Source organism: Corella eumyota, chromosome 2 (genome assembly GCF_963082875.1).
Source record: "Corella eumyota chromosome 2, kaCorEumy4.1, whole genome shotgun sequence".
NCBI lineage: Eukaryota > Metazoa > Chordata > Ascidiacea > Phlebobranchia > Corellidae > Corella > Corella eumyota.
This window is the reverse complement of record NC_137491.1, coordinates 17,558,394-17,570,961: the sequence shown is the minus strand read 5'-3', so window position 1 is coordinate 17,570,961 and position 12,568 is coordinate 17,558,394. Positions and strand designations below refer to the sequence as shown.

The window sequence follows — 12,568 nt, the reverse complement described above, 5'->3', positions numbered from 1 at the left end:
AAAAACAAACAAACAGACTTTTGTGCAATATTCTTCAAACTTCTCCACAAAATATCTCCAGCACTTTTGACTTGGAGTGCCCTTAATTCTTTTTGCTGTATTAGAAATCATTTAAATGCTGTAAATTATCTATTTTAAGTAACCAGAATCTCGCATAGCGCGAGTGTCGATCTGCTGGACGTTGTGCGTGGTCTGTGGGTCCGGTTCACCCCCGCCATACCAAAGAGATGACGTCATCATTTGGGGCTGAGGCTGCATGGAGTTCATCTGGTGCTGGAAGGGAACCATGTAGCCGTTACCATCCCCCGCGGTTCCCATTACCCCGTTGTTGTAAGGGGGTATTATCCCCGGGCTGCTCTGCCCCGGAATGGGAGACGACATTTCCGTTTTCATGCCGTGATGAGCCATGCTGTTGTGGTGCGGTGTCATCATCGTGTATCCTGGTGACGTGGTCATGCCCCTATGGGGCGACCCCATGCCCTGGTTGGGAGACAAGTTGCTAGGGGGAGTTGGAGATTGTTCATCCACAGAAGGTGGGGTCCAAGAATTTTGACCCACCACTCCTGTGATTCCGGCCCCAGGAAGAATCCCGTCTGCCCCGGAGTTTGTGGTCACGCTTCCTGCCGTCTCCATGTCCGACGAGACCGAGACGTTCTGTGCAAGTGATGTCATCAGTGGTGACGTAATGGACGATGGAGAACCGGCGTTGTTGTTGCTGGTGTTGCTCCCGGGCGACATGAGCGGATTGTCTTTGTCGTGGATTCCTTGTTTTAATAATTTCTTGCATTTTGATCGACGATTCTGAAACCAAATTTTGACCTGGAAATAAAGAAAAATAGTTTAGAATATTGTTATTTTTTTCAGTAAAATCTAACCCAGTCTTAACAAAATTGTTTAAGTACTTAGCAATTAAAAAAAGGGAGATCAATATTTTAATGAAACAAAAATGCAGCCTGTAGAAGCCGACTAGTTTTACTTAAAAGTAGATTTCTATTTACAATTAATTTTAGTTTTGTTTAAATATTTATTTAGCAAAAACTTAAATCCATATACGGAAAACTTTAACAATTCATTTTAAAGTGAAAGCAGAACTCGCGACGTTTCCTAATTTTCTATTCCTATCACATCGTGATTGCCTCACTCAAGCAATGACGTAAGCAAATGCGCTCGGCGACCGGTTGCCAGGACAACGTGCTCGTTGTTTAACGTTCGGCGGTTTTACCATTGTATGTTTTATACAAATATTAAGACTCGGGCTGGCAGCAAGGTAGCAATTTAGGCTCCGTATAAAGGAAACGGCTATCCCACTTCGTGCTCAAACTACTTGTGACGTGACAGTCTTTATAGGCTAACATCCTTTTTCAAATTCAGCATAAATGATACTGGTGGCGAATTGGCGCTTAAATAATGACGAAATAGTTTGATTGCGTATGCAAAAAGTTAATGAATTGTATTACTATATTTGTAGTGTTGAACTTCTTGAAATGCGACGATTATTCAAGGCTGGCAGCCATTTATGCAAACAGCACAAACAAATCAAGCTAGGTGCTTGATTTTTAATAGCCCAACAAGCTGGCAAAATTGTTCGACTGTAATTTACAGCACATGCATTTTTGCGACATTAGCAAGTATATGTTTCGTGAGATATTACAAATGGCGATTACTAACTCAGGACGCCGTAAAAAATCCGCTGCTGTTCTCATACGTTTGATGTCGGCACACTGTTCTTTCGCCTCTATAGTTTTACATGTAATCTCTTTAAGCTACATATGCGATCCGTTTGCCGGCTCTGCCGTGATTAAAAGCGGCCTAACATCAAAGTTGCTCGGAATTAAGTAAGTTAGAACGCGGAACTGCGCGGGATTTGGTGAGTAAAAGTTTGCTAATTGTTTTCTGCTGACCAACAGGGCTTATAACTTTCCCTCAAGTCATGTGAAATAAGCTAGAAAAGCTTTGAATTGCTTTTAAGTTATTTAAACGTGCGTTCTATGTTTATTTAAATTAAAAACAGTCAACAGGTTACTTAATCAAGCTAAATCAAAGTTCTCATAATATCCAAAACAAAGCGGCCACGCAAGACTTCGCCAAAATAACAAGTTATTTTACGTTAGGGCTGTAAAGTTGACCTTCTTTCAATCTAAGAAAATAAATATAGAAGAATATTTTGTCTTAATTGTACCTGAGTTTGTGTCAAGCCTAGGGTAGCTGCTAGTTCGGCTCTCTCGGGCAAAGCAAGGTACTGAGTTTGCTGGAATCTTCTGTTCAGAGCCTGCAGTTGCAAGCTCGAGTAAATGGTCCTCGGTTTTCTCATCTTTTTCTTTTTACCTTTTCCCATCATGACATCACTGCTCATCACATGACTTGTATCTGTAAAAAAAAACAAAATATATTGATTTCAAGTTGATATTTTTATGGTCCAGTATTTTTGTTAGGCGCACAAACAGATAAAAAACAGAGTATTCAATATCGCAGTAATGGTAAAGTAATATTAGTGTCCGCTCGCCATATTATATGAAAGATATTAGGTTACATTTCCCACTCTTACTGCGGTGACGATAGTATGCCTATTACCGTACCAGGCCAAATATCTTCTCGGCCTTGACCCAAGCTTATTACCAAATAATAAACACTGGAATCCGATACCCGTACATTTGCGATAACATTTTTATCGATAAAATCAGTTTTGGGACAGAGTAAATTGCGACATCGAACACTTAAATTGTAATTTGAAACCGATTTTTTGGTTAGGTTCGAGCCAACAGCGAATAAGACGTCAGCCCACGAAGCTTTTATTTAATAAAGTTTGTGTTTTTATTGCATTTACATAGTGGGATTAGAAAACATGATTTTGGTCGTGTAATATCAGCTCATTAAATTGTCGTGATAGACCTTTAATGTAAAAATAGAGATCAGTGTTATATAGTCAATATTTAAATGAAAAACGTATTGATTTTGCAAGTAACACTACTCCAACCTACTTTTATTAGCTAGTATTTAAAAATGCACTGTTTTTTCTATTATATTTTTATATTATTATTAATTAAGTTGAAGTTTGCAAAAAATAAGACCAAAATTTAATTAACAACGACTTTGGTTTTCAAGGATACAGTTTCCTAGTGCAAAGTTAAATATCGTTTAAACCCTCGGGCCGAAATAGGCATCGCAGTCAGTAAGTGCGTATTATAATTCGTGGCCACCTCAGGCACTTAACAAGAATGACAACACTTTTCTCTTCCCAGCTAAATGACAAATAAAAAAAATGTCATTGCTGTTTATGTAAAACTTAGTTAAACTACTTTTATGCATGGATAAAGTTAAGGAATTAAAATGGAATTCTATTAACTCGTTTTAAAATTTTTGACAACCCTTTGCATTTTCCGCCATAATTCTTTTTTAAGTAAGTTTGAATAGAAAGTTGAAACTGTTCCTTACAAGCAAGCTTAAAGAATTTTCAAGCGGACTAGATACCCGTTGAAGATCTAGCATTGGAATAATACCGAAGCATTAACACGTTATCCAGTTTTATCCCCGTAAATGTACGCCAGCAAGCCTGGTATATTCTTTGACTAGACGATTCAAACAATAAAAACGGTCCGCTGCTTTTTAATCTAGTCGTGGTTTTATCGAAAAGTATTTTTAATGTATGACTGTTTCTGTTTTTTACGGAAGCTAGTAAATTTTAAATGCTTGTTGTGCAAATTTCTCAAAACAAGTACAAAAATAAACATGTTTTTAGTTATTTTGGGTTAACAGATTTTTGCACGTGTATTCACACTTGCAAGGTTAAAAGTAATTACTCGATCCGTGAATCAACTGCTTTAATCACTAAGTTACATTGGAGTTAATGCCATTAGCGGGTACACCCATATAACACTAAACCCACGCCAAAATCTTAGAGAATTCGTCATCAGGTTATACACGCAAGACTGCCTCGAATTCCGTTACCCGTGATGTCACAAATGGGTTATGTTTTCGGCAACAAACACGTCTATTGGACTTTTGTGTGTTTTTAATTCGCCTGGGTGCCCTCATGCGGTAAAGTTGCGTTGGATGTACCGCCGGGCTTAGCCTAGCACCAGTAGCAAGGCAGTGAAGTGTAAACAAGATTTTAAGTTCCCAAAACTAACCAGCTGCGTAAATTATCATGATATTTAACTGGGTCTTCGATAATTCGTGGATCATGCTACGAATATATCTTTCCACGGGTTCATGACCGTGTTGTAGGAAGCACATTGGCGTAAATGTGATAGTAATTGAATTGTACCTATCAGATTTCATCCCAATAGGTTTACTTATTTCTAGGGTGTGCTGGCTGATCAGGGGTACCTTTTAATTTGCTTAGATCTGTTCACTCCTGCTACTAAATGTCAGCTCATTCAGTCGTTGCTGTTAATATCACAGATTAACGAGTTTTATCCTCGAAAGATGGGCTACACAAATATAGAGTTCCCGGTCGACATTTTGATTTAGGGGAGTTCAAATGGCGTTGTACCGCGCGCTTGGGGTACTCGGAGCGTTGTTTCAACTTGAGTGGGCAGCTAAACTTTCGAACCCCAGGCGAAGTCGTGTAAACAATGCTAATGGCGCGCGCACGTGGACGACTTAGACAACTTGAAAATAAAATCAAGTCATCGCGCAAATTAAAAGTGCTTCGGTTTCCGAGTGATGCGTCTAATGTTTCTTTCCTCGACATTTTGTTGCAACCCACTACAGGTTAGGAAAAGTTGTACACGTCTGACCTTAAAGATGCTCTTGACTAAAACCACGAAGTGCCAAGCGGCATCCGTCTTAGCCTTCAAGTCTAACAGGTTGAAACAGGACTGCAAACGTTGGGCCGTTCTCCTAAACGATACATACAAATGCATGTTTCCAATTATAGGCCGCTGTGTATGTTTTAATAGGTCTTTTGCGCTGCTTTACACTTTTAAAAACCGGTAATAGGCGATTTAAAAAGTTGGGCGTCTCCACAAATTTTACGGCTTGTTTTACGGTGCTTTTAAATAGTAAAATCGCCTACTCGGAGGCCTTTGCGCATGCGCGATCGCGGTCCACGTATATCGAAGTCAAACTGGTTATTATAATGAGACGCGACTCAGTCCCACTCGAGGTAGCTATGTAATTAGAACTGAATCCGGAAGTTACAACCAATGACGAAACTATTTGCAAATTTCCAACTTGCTGGCGCGTTTTAGAAGCAAGGCAAATGTTTTAATTGTAAAGAGGCACTTTGGTAAATGAATTGCTCTTAGTGTCAGTTGTGGAGAAAATGTGTCAGAACATTAAAAACAGATGTTTGTATATTATAACAGGTTGAATCTTAAGAGCATTCTGTGTACAAAATTAACTTATACCAAACAATTATTTAAACAACAAGCAGTTTTCAAAATATAAAGACACACTTTTGCCCCTAAAATCCCCCTAACAGCTCACATCTTTTCCCAATGTTGATAATGGTAACCAAATGGGCTGGTGGGTGTTGTTACCCACTTTACAGCCCCATTCTTTGATCAATCAGGCCACGCGGCCCCTGTTTACAGGGGAACCACGAAGCGTGAATAGTGTTTGAAGTTAGGACAGTTTCAGTTTTCAAAGCAACCAGGTTTTAAGGTTTCTCACTTAGACAAATGTTGCAAAAATGTCAGGAATGACAAAAAATTGTTCTTTGTTTTAAAAGTTTGACTATTAATGGACTTATTTTAATATATTACTTCTTTATTTTTAAAATTAATTTGTAAAAAATTACTGAAATGTTATAAGAAATCAGAAATCAAATTAGCTTAATTTTATGCTATTAAAATCGCTTACACCTTTTGCCTTTATAAGGCCGCGCAATACGCATTTTAAATTTTAATTACAAATCCCACTCTAAACACATAACAACAGTTATTAAATAGATCTTGTTACCTATATTTACATCTGCAGAAGCGAAATAATACACTACAGTATACGGCGACCGCAAAATGGCATGTAAATAATATGACCTGTTAGCGAACAATCGTCTATTTGTAATGTCTACAATTAAAATCCGATTGTGGGTATTTAAGTTTGCTAATAGTTACAAGTACTAACAAAAGATGAATAGCTTAAAGTGCCAATAAGCCTCTGACCAAAATAAATTAAGCATTTTTCGCGTTATTTGACCTAAAAATTAGTTCTTTGTATTTCGGTCGGAAATAATTATGCGCATTCGAGTTTTTATCCTCTTTAATTGCTGTAATTATACTTAAAAATAAAGCAGTCACTTTTTTATTCAACTTAGCTTTGTCAGAAGTGTATTAACCGGTTAATATTTTAATTATAATACTTGTATATTATTATTGATAATGAGATCGCAATTACGCTAAGAAAATAAGTTTGAAACAAAATGGCGGATGCTTAAAACACAATATTTAAATATTTTTATGGCCAAATATAATTTCAATTTTTAAACCAAGTTACTTTTTAAAGAAGTCAAACAAAATATATATTTTTTATATCACATTTATTTTTTCATAATGTCATTAAATTATTTGAAATGTAAAATATAACTTTGGAAAATTAATTGAAAAAGTCTTTTTTGTAGACTAATTTCACTGATATCTAATTAGAAAATGATTTTAAGCACATTCTAAACGTTGAGGATGTGTATAAAAATCATGTTGTCAAAGCTAAAGACCTATTAACAACTTTATACTTGTTTTAGCTTACAAATATACGCGGTATTGCTTTGTTCTTACTAATCCAACTTGTAAAAGTTGAGCTTAGGTTGTCTTACTATGTCGGTATCTTTGATAGGTACTCGTAATAGAAAGGATTAGAGATGTAAGACTTGTATGTAAAAGTCACGTGACTCATTGCTTAGCCAATAGCGTTTAAGTGTAACAAAATGTTATAATAAGTAAGGAAAAGTTCAAAACAAGAAGATTTTTTGATTTACAACTAAGTTAAAATTAAAGATTGTGTTACAGTATTAAACAGTCACCTGAAGATAACCTATCAAATACGACGGGGTTTTGCTTTCTAATTGAATTTGGAAATATGAGTTTCGTTACAGTAGCCCGTGAAGTGGAAATGCGACAGTAAAAAAACCGCCCAAGTCCCAACACTACATCAAAGCCACTACGGGTTCGCAGCATATGAGGGTGCGATATAAAATTGCTGGTAATTTAATCGGGTAGTCATGCGACGCATAGCTATATACTGTTGTGACACATACAGAGAAAGTAAATTGAAAATAATTTTGAGCCCGTATTAAAGGTGCCATAGGTACATTAAAATACAAGTCGTCGTGTTGTTTTTTTTTGTGATTTAACAAGTATTTCTAATATAGTAAATGCAAATTGCTAGTAAAAGTATTCATTTTTATTTTGGCCTTAATAAATTGAAAACTTAACAAAAACTATTTTTTAGTAATCGAAATAAGGTTTATTAATTTAAATTTGCTTTTTGTAAATTTTAAAGATTGAAATTTTAGTCGTCGCCTTTTAAATTAACTAATTTTTTATATACACCCTTATAAATAGGCCTATCTCGTTTCTCTTATATGTCCTATCCCTCTATAATAAGCCTGGGTTATTTTATATAACTACAACATTGTCATATCAGGTCACACTTCAGTTAACAATATTGTCATTTCACCATGCCCACATTTTCCCACGAAAATTTCAAACGATTTTTTTATTTAAAAAAAACTTTTTTTTGGAAAAAAATTTCTGGGAAGGATCAAACAGATTGGGATGATCCCATATTATCCCACCAAATCACCCCGTACGCTTGGGGTTATCGCAGGGGCACGCTAGGATATCCTTTTTAGGAAATTTGTTGTTTTTTTAAATTATTATTCATAAAAGTTTAGAAAAAAAATCTATTGATAGAATTTTTTGGTATTAAAAAAAAAACTATTTTTAAGTATCTTATTAGGAAAAATTTAATTTAGTTTTGTATTGTATTTACTACTCTTTTATCTAATTTGTTAATAAAAAATTTTTGTAGAAAAGTTTAAAAAAAAATTAAATCACATTTTTTATTATGTAAGTGTACTCAAAATTTTTCTTTGTGAGAAAATTTCTTTACATTCCAGATTATAGATAAATTCATAAAATATTTCAAACTTCTAAATACACTTTCCTCTTACTTTTGATATAAATTAAAACTAAAATTTGATAAATTGCGCCAATTAACCTTCGACATTTAAACAACAAACATGTCGAGATAAAAAATTTGATTTTTGACAAATTGATAAATTAAACTTTCGTGAACGGATGTCGAAAAATATTTTGTAAGTTTGATTTTTAGCTGAAGGGAAGTTGTGATTCATGTAAATAGTGTCCACGTGCCTTATGCCTGTCACTTTTTAGTCTGTTGACTTAATGATTCAAGCAATTTTTAATAAAAATCAATCGCCTAAACGAAATACTACAAGTCTGACGCGCGAGCTTTCAAATGTTAATTTTTCAAAGGTCAAAATCTCGGCTTATTTCTATTAACTCGTCTTAAGCGCGCGCCATTTTTAAGAGGCGTAGCCAATAGTTTTATGACATCGTCGCCTTATGATTGACGTCGTTTTCCTGTATTTAAAAGCAGCTTACCTTGATGGAGAACAGCGTCACCTAATGACGGGCAGTTCTGGTATTGATTCATGAGACCTCCGTATGATGAATGTCCAGTGGGTCCATAGGGCGATGAAAAACTGTGAAATCCTGCTGTGGCGCTCCCAAGCGGCGGAGGACCGGAAGAGTACCCGGAGGTTGGGGTCTGCATCCCGTGTGGATGATGTGAGTGTGAAACAGGGCTTACACCCGATGCAACTGATGCTGAAACGCCGGATAACCCTTGAATGGAACCAGGTTGTGATGAGGAACCGTAAGGACTACCATAGGCCGACATCGCATAACTTCCTCCTACGGGGTTGCCGAACGCCGATGGCCCGCGAGCATTTCCCAAATATCCCGATGCCGCGGCGGCGGGCTCATAGCTGTAACCATAGGCGCTCATTTGGCCTTCCGCGTGCTGAAATATACAAAAGAAAAATTAAACATTTTAATTAGGACCATACGGCAGGCAATGTTCTGTCACGTTTTATAGCGAAGCGACATGTAATTAGCATCCGCCTCTTAAACGCCAGACTTGATTTGACCGCGTGGTCTGCTTCGGCAGAATCTTGTCCAAATTTTCATGGCTTATAACTCATAATTTAACGTTTGGTAGTGTGTTTATATTGGAATATTAAAGGGTGGGTATTTTTATTTGTGTTTAATGATATATTCGCAGCTACTAATTTCTGGTTTGATGTATTGGTAGTATATTGATACCTTCGAACGGCGGCTCCATATAGTAAAAAGCTATTTAAATGCCTATTAATAATTAATGACTATCAGTAAAACTTTTTAAGGGGTTACAAAAATTCGAATCAACGCAATCTATTCCACGCAAATCGGATTAGAATTTTCGGTGTCCATTATTGAGTCTATTTCGGATTTGAGTTACTAGTTTACTATGTGAATGTGCAGCCGCGATATGATAATAACATGCTTGCCACACTGTCAAGAATGTGAGCGTCTAAGTTAAGAAACTAGCAACCTGCTAATTAATGATCGCCAAGACCATGTACTAAACCAGAGAAATATCCTGATTAACCGAATTTTACTCCGAAACAAGTTTTGCTAAATCCAGAAGGGTCGTGGGAACAGATTTTTGGGGTAAAGTTAACAAGGTCACTTGCCCTGTCAGGCTAGTAACTTGATTTTGGTGATTTTTGTGACGTCATAATTAAAAATATGGCAGCGCGATGTTGCGATTTTTATCAGCAGTAACGAGAAACGGACATTTTGATTTTGGCGATTTGTAATCGTCCCGCGCGTTGCTATAAAAATAGCAGGTAACGAAAAAAAATTCGAATGCGTCATGCAGTTGCCTAATGGACAGATGTGTCTTATTTTTATAACGCATATCATAAAAGCGGAAACATAACGTTATGAATCAATTAAATGGTACACAAGTTACCCTATGATAAGACCCTTGCCCTTACACATCGAGGACAAATTATTAAAATAAAAAACATAGACATATGATAAAAATCAATTGTGTCTCATTAAGTTACAAGTTCCATTTTTCTGCGCATGCGCACGTGAAATAACTGACGACATGTTTGGTCAGCTAGATTCGCACGTTCGTCGGCTTATAGATAACAATCTAGAACATACCAAAAGTAATGTTTTTTTCGCCAGCCTAACATCTTACCGCGTGTGTTTGGTGCACGATATTAATCTCCTCGCTGCGACATGAGAAAATTTCTCGTCAGGTCGATATTCAAATCGCCGAAAACCGACTGACTGCACAGTACACCGTCGTATATAACCTGCAATACAAGGCTGCTTGCGACCGGTAACATCAAAGGTTGGAAACCGCGCGCTTTTTAGTCGTACCGCTGCTAGGCTTATACATGCAGCAGACCAGTCTCTCGCTCGGCCTGATAGTTTATTTGTTTTAAATCGAATGTATATTATTCTTCGGCCCGTTGCGAAATATTAAATCTCACTTTTATGCGCTTTTTGGCCTTCGAACAATAAACGAAGTCACCGTGGGCGTGAAATCCTGGCTCGAAAAATCAACATGTGACATCAAATGTACGGTATTTAAAAAGCCATGGCAATTAGCCATGCCGATACGAGAGTAATAAAAACATTGATAACGATCGCCCACGTTTTCGGTTTTGACGTTTAGGCGTTTTATAAACAAAAGAATCTACAGGTAATCTAAAAGGCAACCTGCAATTGACGTTTACTATTACCCAAACTTAATACTAGCCCATTAATCCTTGGAAATTTTAACTATTTTCAAGTGCATTTTAGCATGACGTAACGTTTGGAGAATATGGCGGGCCCTGACTTTATCCTGCTAGTTCGCGTTAGCCTAAGCGACCTAGCACTTCAGCTGAAAGGTCGGCCTTGCGGTTTTTATATTCACTTAATCTAGTGCAGTGTCAAGTTAGATGTTTTGCCGAAGTATTACACCACAGTCTACCTGACAGCCTATTACATTTTGATATTATCAAGTACCTACAGATGCCATAGGACTACTACTAACCACACATTAAAATGCTGTAATAGGGCACCATTACATTTACGCCTTCGAATTTTCGGTTAATTTTAAAAATATAAAAATCAAGATTGAGTTAGGGTTTTTGACTTTTCCATGTAATGATTGTATTTTTGTGAGCGTGGCGTTCTTGTTGCTTTGATATTAAAATGTTGTTGTTTTTGAACCGCATTGATATAGGCTGATAAAATGCATTTCATCAGATAAGATATAGTGCCCATGTTACAACATATACGACACAAGGCCGCGCTTTACACTCTAGATAACCCTATGTATAGGCGATTATGTAACCTACAATGAAAAGATGATACCGAATTCTTGGACGGCTAAGAGCTTATTTATTATTTAAGTTATCTGTCAATAATTAATGGCGGTTGTGGCAATGAGAAAATGAACACAGTACATTTCAAATGAAAAGTTTTTCTTTATCATGTGAATTGTCTAATATTTTCATTAATAATATTAACTTAACTTAAAAAGCTATACAAATTAAAGAATTATGTTTAAAAGGCGACAGTAATTTGCAATTCTGTATTATTTTTCCTTGTAATCGAAGAGCATTATTTAAGATTAATTACCGCTTGTAATTAAAGGCTTTTTAGCATTTGTTTTTACACATTGCTTTAAGTCTGGTTTTAATGCAATGTAATCGACTGTCATTGTCCGAAACAGGAAGCGTCGTCCGAGATCTTGTATTGTATTACTTTATATAAACACGGTTACTTTCACTATAATAATCCCTTTAAAAAAACAAAGACACTAGCGCTATGGAATCGACCATTTTTTATTGTTTTAGGGGTTTTTGTCAACGCTTAGAACAACATTGTAGTGATTTAAAGCGGCATCGTCGCTTTGTTTTTACGAGGCATTAATCCAATTTAGTGGTAGCGCGTGGCACTCCCATCTACAACATTCCCATGCAAATTAGAAGTCGTATTTCGAGCTCTTGGCAGGAAATATTACTACTAATGTCGCAGTAAAAATTCGCACGAAATTCTAACAATAGTTTTGCCATAATCGAATTATGCACCTTGTGCTATAGGTTCCTTGTACCAAAACAAGCATATCAATTGGTTAATATTGTTTTTAAAACTTACTCTAGCAAAAAAATTAGTAGCGATTGTAATTATTACCATATGCCAAAAATATATAGTCCTTTAAATTTAGTATTTTTTTATAATCATACAAATTAAAAAGTTTGTTTCTTTAAAAATTTCTAAATTATATTTGCCATTATATACGATTTCTTATTTCAAAGTTCATATTTTCATGGCATTTGCTTCGGATTACTTAGAATATCATGTACCTTATACTTGAACCTATCAACCACTTAATTTGTATGCCACAAGAGCATTCTTACCTCTACATTTTAATGCTTTTTTAGCATGTACACATAAGGCTGCATCATTTAAATAATTAGAAATTATAATTGCGAAAAAATTGCCAGTTTATGTTTTAAATTGTTTCCGAATTAAAGATTATTTATATTAGT

At 36.0% G+C, this 12,568-nt stretch overlaps 1 protein-coding gene across 1 annotated transcript; it reads right to left on the bottom strand.

The window, feature by feature from the left end:
* Positions 1-129: 129 nt before the first annotated feature.
* Positions 130-8,983, bottom strand: LOC145743023 (uncharacterized). Its single transcript, XM_082560880.1, has 3 exons — positions 8,568-8,983; positions 2,180-2,367; positions 130-819 (listed from the first exon to the last, which is right to left on the bottom strand). Exons 1-3 carry the CDS (start codon positions 8,971-8,973, stop codon positions 130-132), a joined length of 1,284 nt encoding a protein of 427 aa, XP_082417006.1. The 5' UTR covers positions 8,974-8,983.
* Positions 8,984-12,568: the final 3,585 nt, after the last annotated feature.

What these genes read in the sequence shown, in the direction of transcription:
- LOC145743023 (XM_082560880.1), bottom strand. Translation starts at nt 8,973, where the DNA reads ATGAGCGCCTATGGTTACAGCTATGAGCCCGCCGCCGCGGCATCGGGA. An exon ending in TGACGCTGTTCTCCATCAAG is followed by an intron (nt 2,368 to 8,567) that starts GTAAGCTGCTTT and finishes TTTTTTTTACAG; the next exon opens with ATACAAGTCATGTGATGAGC. An exon ending in TAGGCTTGACACAAACTCAG is followed by an intron (nt 820 to 2,179) that starts GTACAATTAAGA and finishes CTTTATTTCCAG; the next exon opens with GTCAAAATTTGGTTTCAGAA.